The sequence below is a fragment of the Sceloporus occidentalis genome, unplaced genomic scaffold (genome assembly GCF_023333645.1).
Source record: "Sceloporus occidentalis isolate IW3139 unplaced genomic scaffold, rSceOcc1.0.p SCAF_11, whole genome shotgun sequence".
NCBI classification, from domain to species: Eukaryota; Metazoa; Chordata; class Lepidosauria; order Squamata; family Phrynosomatidae; genus Sceloporus; species Sceloporus occidentalis.
The window spans coordinates 2440583-2458185 of NW_028316991.1; the positions used below are offsets into that span (position 1 = coordinate 2440583).

The 17603-nt window shown below is 41.1% G+C and overlaps 1 protein-coding gene across 2 annotated transcripts in view; it reads left to right on the plus strand.

Moving 5' to 3' along the window:
- Positions 1-17603, plus strand: part of LOC149305431 (ATP-dependent chromatin remodeler CHD7-like) — a 50902-nt gene that overhangs the window by 16585 nt on the left and 16714 nt on the right. The window contains exons 3-14 of one of the 2 annotated variants that reach the window (XM_089477455.1): positions 4752-4884; positions 4972-5109; positions 5644-5709; positions 7849-7904; positions 8203-8317; positions 10212-10295; positions 11367-11504; positions 11604-11725; positions 12236-12479; positions 12698-12874; positions 14062-14205; positions 14733-14994. The exons of the other annotated variant lie outside the window; for it this stretch is intronic. Coding sequence (XP_089333581.1) covers positions 4752-4884; positions 4972-5109; positions 5644-5709; positions 7849-7904; positions 8203-8317; positions 10212-10295; positions 11367-11504; positions 11604-11725; positions 12236-12479; positions 12698-12874; positions 14062-14205; positions 14733-14994 — 1679 coding nt within the window. The remainder of the gene's footprint in view (positions 1-4751; positions 4885-4971; positions 5110-5643; positions 5710-7848; positions 7905-8202; positions 8318-10211; positions 10296-11366; positions 11505-11603; positions 11726-12235; positions 12480-12697; positions 12875-14061; positions 14206-14732; positions 14995-17603) is intronic. 2 annotated transcript variants of the gene reach the window in all.

A 17603-nucleotide genomic window follows, 5' to 3' on the forward strand; every position in this document is an offset into this window, starting at 1 on the left:
CGTAAATAAAGATCTGGCACCGTACAGAATTGGGTTTGAAACCGTTGTATTGCTCCAACTAAATCTGTTCTTTTGCTGGTGCCAATATTGTTTAAAAGCAAACTTAAGTTGTATGTTCTATAATTATCAGAGAGTTGTCGAAAGGCATCCCAACGTAACGTACTATGCATGGTTCGGGACTGGCCGGCCCTTCTTCCAGAAGAAACGGGGTCATGATCAATGTACAGCTCTTACCAAGAGCCCAGTGATTATACCCCGGGAGGAGACTAGAAGCATGAGGCATAATATTTGGGAACAAATAGTTCATGTAGATGGAGTATTCCATAAGGCTTTTGCATATTGAGTGTACCGGAGTTGGTAGGATTATCTTTGTTACATTATATGGATGTGGTACCTTTTTGAACCTTCTATTGCTTTTGCCTGACGAGCGTTCCATGCTTAAGAGAAATTGAACCTTTTTATGGCCAGAAGCCTTAACGCTTTCTTATGAGTGCCATGGCTAGCCCTTGGGAGTTCAATTTACAGCATTTGTAGACTTTCTGCTTTTTCTATACACAATGTATCAATGTTGTATATCTCTAAAAGTAACTTATACCCAGCAAACATTCAGAGACTCCCACAAGAAATACCAGGGGATTTGGTGGTCAGAGGGACTATACCTTCAAAAAGAATTGACTGCCTAGTTGCCGACTCAAAGTGAATAACATCTGGCCTATCATTTTTCCTTGAGCTCTTTTAATCAGTTATGATGTCATAACGACACAACTGTTCTCCACACAGGATCAAAAATGAAGGCTTATTGGGTTTGCAATATTTTAGTCACACGGGGTTAGGACCAAGTCATACTAGCATCACCTATTGAGCCATTACCTCTTGAGTGTTTTTAATGTTTCGGGACCGATTTCTTTATTCAAAAGTCTCAAATTGGAGATAATTTTTCCTCTGCTATATATTTTATTGGCCTCATTAACTTGGCTGCCCTTAACTGGCGGCAATTAAGGTCATGTGTGCGCCACTTATCAGTCCGCATCCAGTGTTAGAGGTGCGGGGTTGACTGTGGCACAGGTATCCAAAAGGTATCCAAACACCTGGGCTTCCGGTTGTTCTTAACGTTTATTAGATATTCACTTGCCAGCTACCAAAGTATGTGTTTGAGTTTGCACAGTGTGCGCTTTTCTACCGCCTCCCCTACTGTTTATAAGCGGAGATCGTGCTGTTTACAGAGGAAACGCGTTATAAAATTAAGGACGCCACCAAAGAATACGTATAATGAACGCTTGCCCCATTATGCGGGGGGGGGGTTCCCTGTAAGAACATAGTGGGGATAAGAGGCGAGATCTGCCTATTTAACTCCATAGTCTTGGAAGTGAATTGTTCTAGAGGAGTACTAGAGGAGAACTTTTGTGTCTTCGTGACACCGTGGTGTGGTCTCTCCAGCGAACAGGCCGAATATCTGAAAGGGTTAAGGAGGGATATTTATATATTTGCACTGATTCTTTAGCAATAATAATAATAATAATAATAATAAAAAAAAAATGAAATAAAAGGGACCACAAAATGCGGCAGCGCAGGTGTTGCCAATGTTTGAAAGCTGATTGAGGGAAGCAGATGGCTTGAGTCAGTGGCACGCTGCCAAAAGAGCAGGTGCTGGTCACGTGAGCGCTGGTTACCACGGTAATGTGATTGCTCTTGGCGTGCAGATGAAAGGAAAGGGGCCCAGCGTTCAGCTGTAGTGTTGTATAATTTGTGGCAGTTAGAGCGGAAATAAAGGCTGGAAATGGAGCCTCATGCTAGGGGAGACTTCTGTCCATGTGTGCCGTAAACACCAGGGCAGTTGGGAACAGACATGCCTGGCTTTCTCAGAGATGGCCGTGGTGGCTTTTTGTTAACCCCTTTTTGGCTTTTATTTCCTATTCCCCCCCCCCCCCTATTTTAAATAATAAAAAATGGCTGTCTCCCATGTTTACATACAAGTTAACCCCCCCCTCCCCGAATAGTAATAAAGTACTCTGTAAAGCTATGAAAGTGTGTTGCTGCCTTACTCAGAGCCGCATGGCGGACACAAGTTTGAAAAACGCCCCCCCCCCCCACCGTCGGCCCGATGCCCACGGTGGTATCTGATGACAGGTTCACACTTCCCTCCATTTTGAGCGACAGAGGTGTGAAGTGAGGCGCTGTACATCTCTGCGGCACTTGATGGCTTTTTAATGACACATCTCGTGACGGGGACCGGTCCGGTGCTTCCACTCTGCGGAGCGCTTTGCTGTACAGAAGTGAGCCTGCTGGTCTGATGGGGAGGACCAAATCTGTTAATGGAAGGGCTTTGAAGGGGTTAATAGGCATTCTGCTTTCTGTAACCCTTTGTATGCCATTATTTAGGATAAACCATGGGCAGCGCACAGTATTCTGGATTGTCAGGGCGGGTGCAGCATGGCCTGTCTGACCTTCTTTACTTCTTCCTATGGCTTCTGTCAAGTGATGACACCAAGGGCTCTTTCATCATCTGTTAATTTATAGCAGGCCTGTGGTTTTTCGGTTTGTATGACTGTGACACGCTTGGCATGGCCCATATACACGCTTTCCTCTCAGGGAAATGCCTCGGCTTCCCACGCGGGATGCATTTAAACAAACTTACTGCGCCACTCTTGCATTTTTATTCTTTAGTGGCGATTTTGTGACGTCGTTTGAACTTTATTCTTACCTCAGATGTGAGCGGCCAGCCGGCAACATCCTGAACGCTGTATTTTATTAATGATGGAACTATTTAAAGATGCTGTCCCATCTGCTGTCCTCACCAGCGCAGCCCAAATCCCATCCAGAAATTACGTAATCACATATGACCCAAAAGCTGAAAAACGGAAAAACTTCTCGCTTTCCCAGTTCAACAATAGCTTTTTAATTTTTTTTATTTTTAAGTAAATTTTGAGGATCAGCGCCTCATAACTAGAAAGTTTACGTTAAATTCAATCCTGTATATAGATAGTGGCTTTCGTTCACAGCTGCTTTATATATTTCACACCCATGTAAAATAACTGGAAATTCTGTATTTTGTTTTATACCATAAATATCCTGCTTGTCGTACTTCCCTGTGCATACAAATCACTCCCATTACTCTCATCTCTAAAGGAAGTCTGATCATAAATCTTTTGTCTGTCTTTTGATTTAACCCTTAAGACCCAAAGTGATCTGTTCCGATGATGGCAGCGATGACTCTAACCGACTCTCAAACTTAGCGCCAAAGTTGCTCTTTCTAAATCTCTGTTGCCGTAGAGGGTCACTTGTGTTATCCACCCTGAGATTAAACATAATTTTGTTTTTGTATAATTGGAAGCAGAATTTGAAACCCTACTTTGTGCGTACTCTTTGGCGCAAATAACAGAGTAGCCTTTCATTATATCGCTCGCCGAGGACAGAGACTGTAATCGGATAAGGGTGAAAGAGGCTTTATTCAAAATACAAGCAACACGTTGTATATTTATCTTCTACCCGTTCCCGGTCCCAAAAACCCTGCATTCGAATCTTATTTTGGCAGAGAGACTACAGGGTTTCATTTGGACACGACACTGTATCCAGTGTCTCAGACGGTGCGCCCTACAGAATAATAGGCGACGGCACCAGTAAGAAGAGCCTTAAAAAAAAAAAAAAAAAAAAAAAAAAAAAAAGTCATGGAGGCGGCCTCTGAAAACTTGCTGTTTGCAGCGTGATAAGGAGAGCACCTTTACCGCTGTTTACTTCTTGGTAAAGGTCCAAGCAGATGTCAGCGGTGTTGTTGCCATTAACAAATGTTGAACTCCTATTTGTGTATAAATGCCTGTGCTTAAAATCCACACCTTGGATTAAAGTTAAGCGGCTATGTATCCTTAAGAGTTAATATGGAAATATTCATCCAGTGCTGTATGATCTAATGTACGTTAGCTTTTGTTTGCCAAACCTGTTTTTATCGCTCTTGTTCCAATAAACTTCCGTTGCGTGCAGACCTGGAGGCGGCCATTGTCCTCAGTCATGTGATGGTTTAGGTGACTTTCCCGCTCAAACATCACCCGGAGCTGATTCTTAATGGCAATGCTAAAAGAATATTGCCCTCTGTTAAAGTTTTTCACTTAGTCTTTTATACCACCCTTTCTAACAAGATTAGATATGTTTCCTCTTTTACAGAAATAAAAAGCTTTACTATGCGTTCATAATAATAGCTGAAAGTTTATGTATAGAATATGAATTTCCCTGTCTGGTTAAATCGCTTGGTTTACCTCGCTCTTTATTTTTTTTTGTAATGCAGTAAGTACCCTGGAAAATAGACATTTTCCCACTCAACCTTGAGCTGTGCGCAGCTTTGTAGAAGGGGCTATTGCTTTCAATCCTTGCACTTGTCAAGGCATTGTATTGTCATAAATCCAAAGCATAAGCCTTTTGGTTCAGAACTTCTATGAATTGAAATAATTCCCTTGCCCAGTTAGCGCGGAAAGATGTGTAGTTTTAATTAGAGCTTTCCTGTAAGAAAATGTAGAAATCTTTAGTGTTTTCTGGGCTGTTTTTCCATTTGTAGCGAGTGTACACAGAATATGCCCTTAGCTCTTGTGTTGATGAGCTTCTGTGGTAGCAGTGACACCGGCTGAAGCTGGAACATGCTTGCCCCTGACATGGGGGGGGGGGGCGGTTAGAGAGATTGCTTTTCTGGCTGGCAGGGTTCTAATGTATCCATTCCCAAGTAATACTATAATATGTATTTATATATATATATTTTTTTATTATAGTAATAAGGCTGATGGTGAGGCCTCTGCTCAAAAGAAAAAAGCTACCAAGGTGAAACCAGAAGGTGTGGAAACCTCAGATTTGGACAAAACCCCTCCTCCCTCTCCAGAGGAAGAAGATGACTCCGGAGTACAGGTAATAAAACAAAAATAAAAAATAAAATATGTATTTGTAACCTTTTTAAATTGTGTAATTCTCCTCTAAATCCTTGTTTGTTTGCAGAAGAGACGCTCAAGTCGGCAAGTTAAAAGGAAGCGCTATACAGAGGACTTGGAGTTTAAGATTTCAGATGATGAACAAGATGATGCAGAAGCTACCGGAAGAGATTCCCCTTCCAACACTTCACAGTCAGAGCTGCAGGTCGGCTGCCACCTTCTGCTTCCCAATGTATTTGGTTATGAGTAAAAGCACCCCCTCTTTAAAAATGAATATTCCTGTTATCAGTCGAGCCTATTTGAAAAGCAAAAAATGGGACATAGGTAGCCAAATCAGCTGATGACCCGTTAAACCTGGAGAGCGTGTGTCATGCAAGGTTATAATATGTTACTCAGAGTTCCTTAGTGGGTTAAACAGCAGTATGTAGTCCGGCAGTAGAGTCGTTTCAGCTTGTGATCCACTGGTTTGGGAATGGTGTCCTTGAACGCTTTTGAAACTACATCTAGGACAGTAGAAGCCAAGCTGCTCTTTGAACCATCACATCCTATTACAGTCCTTGCATTCCCGACGCAGCTGGGAGTCGGCAAAAAAAACAAACTAATAGAAAGTATGGGTCCCCTCTACAACAATTTTTCACTTTTCAGTTAGAACATATAATGTTAATTTTGTCACATACCTTGCCTTTTGCGTTAATAAGAGATGCTCAGCTCTAACATGTCAATTTAATGTATTTTCTAGGAGGCCCTTGATGCAGAAGGACCTATTGTGGAAAAAATCATGAGCAGTCGATTGACAAAGAAACAGGTATGTTTAATATGTAATCCAACATAAAAAAGTAATATAAATGTGTCTGTTAGCATGCAGAGACTTGCCATAATGATCACTATAAGGTGGTAGTGATCATACTGTAATACTGCATATGGTATTGGCGGTTTACCAGTCAATTTTCTCAATTTTAGTATTTTAATCTGTTTTGATTTTGGCATCAAATACTTTAGTAAGAAATATCTCTGGTTTTCGAGCCATTTTTTTTCTCTCCTCCCCTTTTCTCCTTTGTTTCGATAAGATCTTGTTTCCTTATTTGTGCTTCACCTTCACTTGTTTTCTTAAGTCGTAAAGGACAGGTTTTGTATTTGATAGATATTCCCTCTACTAAGATACTGCGTTTGGTCAGTGCTCTCCGAGTTTTGTAGGTCTTTTGATGGCTGCCTTAAGATGCAGCTCTTCCTAATCGACTCCATCAGGGCGAGTGTTTTCCCCAAGATGAGCCATTCAGTGATCCACACAATGGCAGAAGTAAAGGACCTGTGGTCTCGTCTCATTGAGAGCTTAATCAGTGCCGGTTTTGTACATCTGATCTGTTAAAGCTGAGATTCTTACTGAAATTGCCTTTTATAAATTTTTTTGCTCCAGTTCCATTACTTTTAATATTTGACTCTTGCTCTGTAATAATTTTAAAGTGAAACTTTGGGATTTCGGCCATTCTTTAAAACCCTATTGTAAATATCTCTGACCAGTGGATTCCGTCTGAAAGCAGCAGTCCAACTCCTGTTCAGCTCTATATAGGAAAGTTTTGTTTTTTCTCCCCTTTTCATTGTGTTTACTATGCGAGCAAAAGATTTGCTTTGAGAGAATAGAAACTCTGCCGTGAGCCTGAGAATCCCCGTGTTTACTGCAGCCTTTCATGGAAAGTCACCGTGTCCTTGTACATTTTCAGGAGACTATAGTGTGGGCCATTAGCAGGAAATCATGACACGCATGTTCCTGAAGTGGAAAGGGTGGAGTTTGCCCTCCGCGGCTGTTTTTTTCTTTTTTTTTCTTTTTTTTTTTTCTTTTTAATATATTATTTCTTTGACCTTTATTTAGACAAAGAACTCTGTATAAATCTCCTCTTTTGCCGCATGCATTAATGCAGTTGCAGTGAGAGGCTGCTGAAGGGTTAAACAGTTGTAACTCAGTGCACTCCTCGTATGCCTATCCCCTTCTAGTCTTTTCCGGGCAGATTTGCAGCTGTTGAACACAAGCGTAAGACCCCATTATAGAATCCCATGGCTGGCTGTGATGCTTTCTAATATATGCTACTGACGGCCTCTTTCGAGGAAAATCCTGTGCGCCGTTTGCTTCATTCATATCCATTTGTTGCGTTTGTTACACCGTGCAGGCAGCGTCTTCCAGCAAGTCTTGGATTAATGTCTTAAATGGTTTCTTAACCCCTCTTTCCTAATAATGTTTCATCTCGGACTCCATCACGTACTTAAGTGCGAAGGCGATATAAATTTGGACTGCAAGCGTTTTGCAGCCGCGGTTGGTTCTCGCTCGACACAGAGGCACACACCCCGTTGAAGCCAATTGTAGAACGAGGCAAGACTGTCTTGAGCCGGCCAAAAATAATACATTTGGCATTAGGGAGTGCAGTCGCTAATTGGCTGCTGCCTGAGAAAATGGTACGCTTGGCGTCTACTTAACTCTGTGGGTTTGGCAGCCCGCCAATTACGGGGTCAGGTTGTTGTGAATGAAATCGGCATGTGGGGAAGGAGGAGTTAAAAATTATTCATGTGAGTTATGACAATGCAGGACCGGGAAGCTGTGTGCGAGAGGGTTTGCGTTCGAGCCCCCCCCCCCCCCCGCTGTAATGGTTAAAATCAGGGCGTGCAGCTATAGGTATTACGTACTCTTTATAACGAGACTTTACGTGAATGGATCTTAGGGTTAAGCTGATTTGGACCCAGGAAATTTACTCGTCGATCAACAGCATGCACATTTTAGAATATTTTTGCTAGATTATCTGTAAGGCAAGACTGTGCTACAGGAAAAAATGACTCATTCTTCTCTCTGCTGGTAGAAGGCTGGCTAATGTTGATGAGAGTTGGAGTTCTTTTTTTAAACGGCTTTTGTTGTAATGATGATTACTAATACTAACCTTTTCTTTTTCTTCCTTTGAAGCTGGAGTCTGGAGACGAAGTAGAGGCTGAAGAATTCTATGTGAAATATAAGAACTTGTGAGTATTTTTATGTGGATATTGTCTGTTTTAAGGCAATACATTGTTAGATTCTCCAAGTAATTCTGGGGCATTCTCTATAGATTGTAAACTTGCGAGCTGCCCCTTTAACCCTTAATATATTGCTTTGTTGGCGCAGTATAAAAGATAATGGTGGATAACGTAATTGTCAGTGCGCCATTCTTAGCATTCAAGCGGATGATTTTAGTTTGTATCTCCGCGTGGCCTGTGACTATACGGTACTGTATTCGCCATTGCCGCGTTCTCTCCATTACAATGGCTCCCCGTTTGTTTCCAGCTCATACTTGCACTGTCAGTGGGCTACAGTGGAGGAACTGGAGAAAGACCGACGTATTCAACAGAAGATAAAACGATTTCGGGCAAAGCAAGTGCAGAACAAGTTCCTTTCAGAGGTAAAATCCATGCATTTCTCAAATAAGGCCATACTGTTTGCTGGAACTTAGACATTTTTCAATTGAGGTAGTAAGAATTTTGGTTCGATGGCTGCTTCATGTAAATAAAAGTGGACCTTGCGTTATACAGTCACCATCATCCATGCAGGATAGTTAAAGTAGCCAGCATACGCTCCCTTTATCACTTCACACACCAAAGCATATATTTTTGTATTACCTTCTGGTTAAAAAGATCGCCTTTAATGAAACCGCTGTTAATGCATGAATCTCGTACCTGCTTAGCATTACATGCTTTGAGAAAATCAATGCCATTTAACTTATGATCAATGCATGTGTTTGATTTTAATGCACCAAAGGGAATGACTTGACATCAACCCTTTCTAACAATTTGACAATTGCCGAGAGGAAACCTTTCAGAATTATTAACCAAGCTGTTTAGTCTTCTTACCTAATGCCGTTCGCAATGGCCGACGTTCAAGAGCAATATTTATAAGTAACTGTGGGCTGTGAATTTTTATGATTTTATATTGCTCTCAGACATATGTATTGATTCCTATAATCTTGACAGATCTTTAGAACGTGTGATTCCGGGGTTAGTTTCTTTAACGCGTGACATCATTAGTTAACTGGCATGCTCTGAACGACTGTCTCTGTTTTAGAAAACTCCCTAATGTTTTCATAGTTTTGAGGTTTTCTTTTTCTCTCTATGCAATAAAGCATCTGATCTGGAAGGGTTAAATCCATTCTCGGCACGATGCTGGGAGCATTCATGCATATTCTGTTCCAAATCTCTTCAGCAGCTAATTATGCAGAGGATTGTAGCTGTCCTTCTCAGATCTGGACAATTGCCCGCATGGGACTAAGCTTCTGATCCCCAATTTAATTTCACTTAGATCTGTATGCAGAACTAGAGCAGGGGTCACGCAGTTGAATGTCCAGAAGGTTTCCTTCTCGCTCTGCCCCATACGGTCTCCTTAGAACACCTAAACGGTACAGTCACAAAAGCGATCTGATGAGAGAGAGAGATCACCCCGGGATTCAGTCTTCAAATAGTTTGCATTTATCAGTGCCGAAAGAGTTGTACTTTGTTAAACTATTTGAAGGAGATTTTTTTTAAATAAAAAAATTAAATGGTAAAATATATTTAACAGGTAACTGCTTGCGCAAGGATATCTTAAGACATGACGACGTGAAATGTTCTAGTTCAGAAGCTAAAATCTCACACAGGGTTTAAAACCCAAATTATTTATGTACCTTTTCTTTTGTCTTTTTTTTTTTATTATTTTTTTTTTTCCTCACGTGCTTTTTCTGAGCAAGGATTGGCAATCACGCTCTGATAAAGAATATGCTATAGAACATACTTTAGAGTCTTCCTTTATAGACTGAATGCTGCCGTCTATGTGGGAATCCGCAGGAGTAAATGCTGTGTTGAGAACTTATTTTTTTTTTAACCCCCTCCCCCGATCTATATAGATGTATATCCATTCCCATCCAGCCAATAGGAACTTTTGGACGCATTGTAAAAATGAAATGGTCAACTTACTCCTGCAGTTTAAAGCCAGCGCAGCCATTGGGGAAAGTCTGTGAGCTGTAAGCCTTCTTAGATTGCTCATTAGTGAATTGTAATTTCACACTTCATTTAAAATATTCTTCAACTTTTTTTTTTTACCACCGTAAAAGGTTTCACACAGTAATTAAGAGGCCCAGCCGAGTCTGAGTCCCGTTCTCTCACTGGGAGTGATCTGGCTGACTTGTGGCGTTTCAATTAGCATGTTTTGAGGACGTTGAGTAGTATTTCTGTGTTCCTTTGACCCCCAACGTGTACGCATCCTTGGTGGAGAGGGCTTTTCCCTTAGGGTTGAAGAAAATAAGACACTCTCTTGTTTGTCAACAGATTGAAGATGATCTCTTTAATCCCGACTATGTGGAAGTCGACCGTCTACTGGATGTCTCTGAAAGTACAGATGAGAAAGGAGAGGTAAATAATGCATTTTTAACGCGTCTCAATGGAGGTGTAGAGGTCTACGCAATGACACAAGTCAGCCTTTTCCCTGCAGTAGAAGAGATCTTGCGGTAAAAGTTTTGGAGTGTTTTTAATCAAAACTCCAAGCTATTATATACTAATTCAACATATAGAACAAGACCTCTCCACCTCACCGTGGTGCTGCAGCTGTTCAATAGACTGTTCTTCAAAATTGTCTCTAGCCCCCTGATCAAATGTTAATATTGTCCCGTCCGTGTTTGTCCATTGGCTGCTTATGGCGAGTGTCTGTGCGCCTCAAAACCGGGGGTCTGTAGCCACTCCTTGGGTTAATAACTGGATCGCTTGATGTGTGCCCCCCAGTCAAGTAACTAGTTCTGTGAATTGGTGAGCGGTAAGGCACCTAAATCCTGTGTTCATCAACGACTTACTGCATCCATCGTACAGAAATACTGATATCCCTTTCCGTGCATAGTTTTAAACTGAACGTTTGTGCAGTATGGCAATGGCGCAAAGCACACACATGATCTGTATTCAATTTAGTCGGTTTTCTGCAAATTCCATCACGGCTAAAATGTGACAATGAGTGTGTGCAAAAGGAATAACTACTAATTAGGGGATATCGGCAATTAGAAGGGCATAGCGGTGGAGGGGCTGCAGACCTTTGTTAGCAGCTGTAATGCGGTGTCAGGATGCCATAGTCTTGCACTGTTTGGTTACCACGGTTTTCCTTGCCAAAAAATTTGCAAAATAAAGGATTAGCCGAACCTGTCCCAAGTGCAGCTTTACCTTGTTGGGTACATGGCACCTGATACATTGCGTTTATGTCGAAAAAATAGAAAATGAAACGTTGAAAGCACTAAAATTTGAGACTAAAAAATTAATTGGTTATAGTGCTGCCAATGGCTTCCACACTCCTTTTGCTTCAGCCCTATATTAACCATTTGAGCCCTTTGTGGATGTAGTAATTTTAATCATTCCCCTCTGCGGAATGGTGTCCCGGCGGAGATTTTCGGTTATTGCGAATCTGTCTTACAATCTGTTTGCTGCCGTTCTTTCCTTCTACAGCCTGTGACTCATTACTTGGTGAAGTGGTGTTCCCTGCCGTACGAGGACAGCACTTGGGAGCTGAAGCAGGACCTGGATCCAGCAAAGATTGAAGAATTTGAGAAACTCCAGAGTAGGGAGCCAGAAACCGAGCGCGTGGTAAGAATTGGCAGAGCCAACCAGTGTTTTTATTTGAAAATAGCTCAGTTATGTGGTCTTTCGGAAAACCACTAATGGGATTTACTGCATTTGAAACAGGAGCGACCTCCCGCCGACGAGTGGAAGAAATCGGAGAGTTCCAGGGAGTATAAAAACAATAACAGTCTCAGGGAATACCAGTTGGAGGGAGTAAATTGGCTGCTGTTCAACTGGTACAACGCGTAAGTATATTCCCCCCCCCCCTTTTTAGCAGTAGCTTTACTAAACTTTAATAGCTATGTTTCATGGCATAGTTTAACCTTCCAGATTTTATTGGCATCTCAGGGACTGAATTTTATACTCTATTAAAAAAAAAAAGAGAGAGAAAAAAAAAAGTTACATTTGGGGAAAAAAGTGGAAAACCATATTTCTTTATGGCACTTGTGTTTATATCCTTTAGTTTTTTTTGAGAGCTAAACTATGCTTAGCAAAGCAGTGGGGAGTCATTCGGGGCCCAGTTAACCCCTGGGTTTCTTTTTTTTTTTTTTTTTGGAGGGGAGGGGCATGTTCTTTCTGGGTCTGTTACGTTTCTTTACGCTTATCAAGCAAAAATGTTTACTCTAAATAAGAGTAGACTGACATTTCCAGCAAATGACCTGCTGTAAAGCAGTTCTTGTAATGGTAAAAGAAGCTGCTGTTTCGTGCCTGGCATTCCATTGTTTTACTCATTTTTCCTCCCCTTTTAATTTTAGGCGAAACTGCATTTTAGCAGATGAAATGGGCTTGGGGAAGACCATTCAGTCCATCACTTTCCTATATGAGATCTACTTGAAAGGCATTCACGGGCCATTTTTGGTCATTGCCCCACTTTCTACTATCCCGAACTGGGAGAGGGAGTTCCGGACTTGGACAGAACTGAATGTGGTAGTTTATCACGGAAGCCAAGCAAGCAGGAAAATGATTCAACTTTATGAAATGTACTTCAAAGATCCGCAGGTAAAAATACTTTCATAACAAGAAGCTCTATGGCAAATACGTTTTTTGATATTGAAAATGAGTACTGCATAATTTCATAAATGTAATATCTTGTTGCTTGTTGAAAACATTCAGAGGCACCGAGGACACCAATTCTTTGTTCTGGTAGAGTTATCTCAGTTGTCGTCATTCGCTCCCACGCTTTTAGAGGATTATCTTCAATTATGTTGTCATTTTAGGGCCGGACAATGAAGAGTTCCTACAAGTTCCATGCGATCATTACTACTTTTGAGATGATACTGACGGATTGCCCTGAGCTCAGGAACGTTCACTGGCGATGTGTGGTTATTGATGAGGCTCATCGGCTGAAGAACAGGAACTGCAAGCTTCTAGAAGGATTGAAGATGATGGATTTGGTGGGTGTTGGAACCGTGTATAATTTGGTTTATTCATTTTGGCTGGTGCGACGACGTAGGATGACGAAGTTACATCATTGTAAAGGCCACTGATTTAAGGAGCCATGATTGTTCATATCGGTATATTTATAGTGTTCCTTTTGCACTACAGTGCATGGTTTTTGTGCCGAATCAATCATGACGGGAGGTGCCACATTTGTCTGCTGAATCAGCAGTGTTGGGCTGTGAGGTTAATGTTGGCAGGAGTATCTGTTGTATGAGCAGAATGAAGGGAGAAGAAGCCAAACTCTAGATTTGTGGGCTTGAATTCACTGTGCGTTGGCCACGGTGTAATGCTTGGGATTTTTTTCTAAATTCTTTTAACCTTGTGTCACAATGCAAAATGCTCTGAGAAGCCTTAAGGTACACATGAAAAAGTAAGACAACACTGATGACAAACCCTATTTCCCATGGACCATGGTGCCTTTATGATTTATTTTTAATATAGATCTTTGTGGAGCACCAGTATAATTATGTAGTTCTGTATGAGGTTTAAACTATTTTGTAGAAATAGGCTTAACCTTGGAGAAGCTCAGTTCTCAATATTTAAATGCTGCTGATTGAGGAGTTGGACCTTATGACGAACTGTCAAATCCAGCGATAGAATGAGTGAATGGCCAAGTGCTGGGATTTTGGAGATCAGCAAAGTGCTGAAGTGTTTAGTGCTATTGTAAGCTGCACAGATGTAACTTTAGAAAAGCTGCCACATGCTTTGTTACTAAGAAGCCTTAACAAATTAGCTGCCGAGCGACCAGAGAAACTTTATACAACAGTGTGTCCAAGAGCCTTTGGTAGATCCCAAACAGCTCAATGTATTGTAGTTTCACTCCCACTCAGTGCAGATGGCAAGTAACTAATCCCAGCCTCTGAAAAGAAATGCTGGGATCCAGAAACTGAAAGACTAAAAGAGCCTTCATCTTAACAAAAAAAATAATTTAAAAAAGTCATCAATGAGGGGGTGCCATAGTGTGGTACCAACCTTATGCTCTTAATACAGAAATTAATGTTTAAAAAAAAAAAAAAAAGAAAAGCATCCATGTGGAATATTAAAATTAGCATTTTCCAGGGCAGGGAAGTGGGCTCAGATCTGGTATTTACCGTAGCATCGATCTGCGTTTTGTCTAATTGTTCCTCCTTAATGGTTGCAGGAACACAAAGTGCTGCTAACTGGGACCCCCTTGCAAAACACTGTAGAGGAACTTTTCAGCCTGCTGAATTTTTTGGAGCCGGATCGATTTCCTTCAGAAAGCAATTTTATGCAGGAATTTGGGGACCTTAAAACAGAAGAACAGGTAAGCTGTTCAAGAGTGTATTTTTGACCATTGCCCGAAATGCACGATCTCTTCAGATACTGTTGAGAGGGGCCAAAAGTGCGGCTGCTGCTCATAAAGCTAAAATACCGGCCTTTGTGGATCAGAAACAGCCTGACTTCTACAAAGCACGAGTGCTGCGAGAAATATTACTACGCTTATAGCTACTTTAGAGGAAGAAAGGCTGATGCAAAAGGTACAAATGTGGTTTCTGTGGTCCAGCCACTCCCTCTAACTTGGCAAGGGCTAGAAAGCGACAGGTGCACATTGTATTTAAATAGGCTTTTTATCTGCTTTTTTTTTTTTTTGTTTTTGTGTCTAGATATCATATCTAAAGATTACAGTGATAAATATCAATGCAGTCCATTACTCCATAGACTTTTATTAGCCAGTGATTAGGGCTGAGCCATTCTATTTAACACATGTGCTATGGTAAGGAAACGGTGTCTTGGTATTTTTTTTGTGTTAAATTGCGGACTAAACAGACATTCCAAATTGTCGGCTTACAGGTTCAAAAACTGCAAGGCATTCTAAAACCGATGATGCTCAGGCGTTTGAAAGAAGACGTGGAGAAGAACCTGGCTCCAAAAGAAGAAACCATTATAGAAGTAGAGCTGACAAACATTCAGAAGAAATACTATCGTGCCATCCTTGAGAAGAATTTTACTTTTCTCTCAAAGGGTGGTGGAGGAGGCCATGCCAATGTCCCTAACCTACTGAACACTATGATGGAACTCCGAAAATGCTGCAATCATCCTTACCTTATTAATGGTGAGTAATGCTGTGTATAGGAAAATGTACATGTTAGGTGTACAATGTTTTGGATTTAAGGGTATAAACCCCATTCCATGACATTTCTACAAATCCAACATAAGGAGTTGGGATTTTTTTATGTTTTTCTGGAGCAGACAAGACACTGGTTATTCTAGTAAATCTAAATATATGTACTGGACAAGACAATGACAGTATAGATGACCAGCCTTTAAGTGTTGAATGTGTGCATTAGGCATCTGTCTTTAAAATGAGGGAGTCTTGAGGCTCTTATTAATGCTCTTTGATTCTAGGACTTAAGGATTTACTGTTTTTATTTTTATTTTTTCTGTATTTGCATCATGTTTGAAGCTAAATATTGCCAAGATTGGCTAATAAGGACTGGGTCATTGACTTTATGGTCCTGATCGTTATTGTCTATGGGTTTAAACACAAGCTGATAAAATGAACATTAACTTTAAGAGCGATTTCCTACCGCTTCTGTAGTTTGAAATCAGAAGGGCGACATATCTTTATTACACAGTCTCCGGTTAACGAAAAATATGGTTTTATCCATTGCTTCTAGTGCCGGTTTTACCCTTTTACCGGTGAGACCCCTGGGAGGTGTTGCTCCCGCTAATAAAAGGTGAATAAGTATATAGACAGGCTCATTAATCCCGTTTTAGCTGACAGTGCAGCATGTTAATGTTATTGAATTTGACTTTGGTACACAGTAAGGATATTGCGCTTTTAACAATCTCAACAGCGGAAGAAAATGTCGGTATTTGTTACTAGGGAATTTTTAAAAGATGAGAGTTGATACCGTGTTAGGCGTAGAATTACAGGAGACAAGTGGAGTTTGAATGAGACCTTTATTAAGGTATCTTTTTTTATTTTTCTTTTTCTTTTTTTTTTCTTTTCAATTTTGGAGCAATGTGTAATTTTTTATTTATCGATTGATGCTGGGCTCGGAACTTAATTTCTTTAAATTTTGGAGGATTTCCATCCTTTGCTTCCCATACCGGCATAAATAATACATTTTGAGGAGCTTGTATGGATATGGTGCTGTAGAAGCCATCTTATATCTTTTTGTGTCTTATCCTATGACCCAAAGCGGCCTTTTCATTACAAATGGCCTGTAAGTCCCGAAGCGGTCAGATACGTCTGGTCACCATATAGTTGGTTACTTTCCGGCTTTCGTCCCTAGCTTCACAAATGTCAAACCTTTGGCGTTCTCCATCTTGATTACTTGTTGATGGTTTGTAAGAAAGTGTTACGCTGTCCGATGTAAGTGTATCTGATACAGCTTAAATGTGTTGTACTTGACACGTTTGTAACACTTTGCTTTTAATTGTATTTTGTGTTGTCTGTAAATGTTTTGCTGTGGGTTTTTTTTTTCCATCTTTTCTGGCAATATTTGAACAGTAGTATATTCAGTGCTGTGCATCTGCATATCTACCCAAGCTTCCGCAAAACTGTTTGCAAATTATATTTAATTATAACCTGGTAACCTGCAGTGATTGATGTGTAGCATCCTCCAACCCCCTATTTCCCTCTCCCCCAGGCTATGACTCTCACTCACAATAACATTTTCAGACAAGGCTGTCACTTCTAGGGGCGGATTTCATCCTGGGCAATTTGCCCCGGGCCCCATGCTGCTGACTCAGGGGCTGTGCGTGCCGTCTGTCTGGATGTTGCATGCTGACTTGCTCACTCCTCAGAGCCCTGCTTGGATTTTCTGCCCTTGGACTTTCTGACTCCCCCTTGCCCCAGGCTTTTGCATTGAAAGTTCCCTTAACCCTTCGAGTTCAAAGAACCGGTTATCATTGTCTCGCTTTGCAGTAAAGATAGGGCTGCTGGTTTGTCAAACCCATATCCTGCTAATCCTAGTCACATCCTATTTAACGAGTTATCATTCAATTAGCTAACACACCAGTGCACTTTTGGCTTTTATATGGGACCGTTATATCAGCTGCTCCCAAGGCATAGTCTGTGCCTGTCACTTCTGACGTTTGCGTTAACTCAGAGATCACAGCACCTAATTCCCCTTTTTCTTTTTTCATTTTTCTTTTTTTGCTTTTAAGAGTAAAACGTGCTTAATTTCCTCGGACTGATAAAGCAGCCATTTCCTTTCTCTATAACCAACGCGAACAGGAGCATAGGTCATGGTGCACAGCTGGCCCACCTGGACAACCCTTCACGGGAGAGTCTCTCAGAAGAGCTCTCCGGTTGTGCATGGCGGCACAATTGGCCTCTGTCTTGATATGCTCGACTCATTTTATATTTAAGAATACTCCCATTGTCCACCAAAGAAATGTCAAAACTGGGCTTAATATTTCTCATAAAATCTTAATTTCTGTGCCAACCACAGTGTTTCTATGACTGTGTATGCAAACGGAACGATTTAGACTCTTGGCTTACTGAGCCGTACTTGTATAGACTTCCAAGCCATGGTATATGATTCTTTCCCAGATAGATTATTTATATATATATATATATATATCTCATATACCTACCAGGTATCTCTGGGTTTCGAGAGGGGCAATGCATTGTGATGTAGTTGGTACCCGGCCCACGTCCTTTGTGCTGCTCCACTACCTCCCTTATACTAAAAGTGACGGTGCTATCCA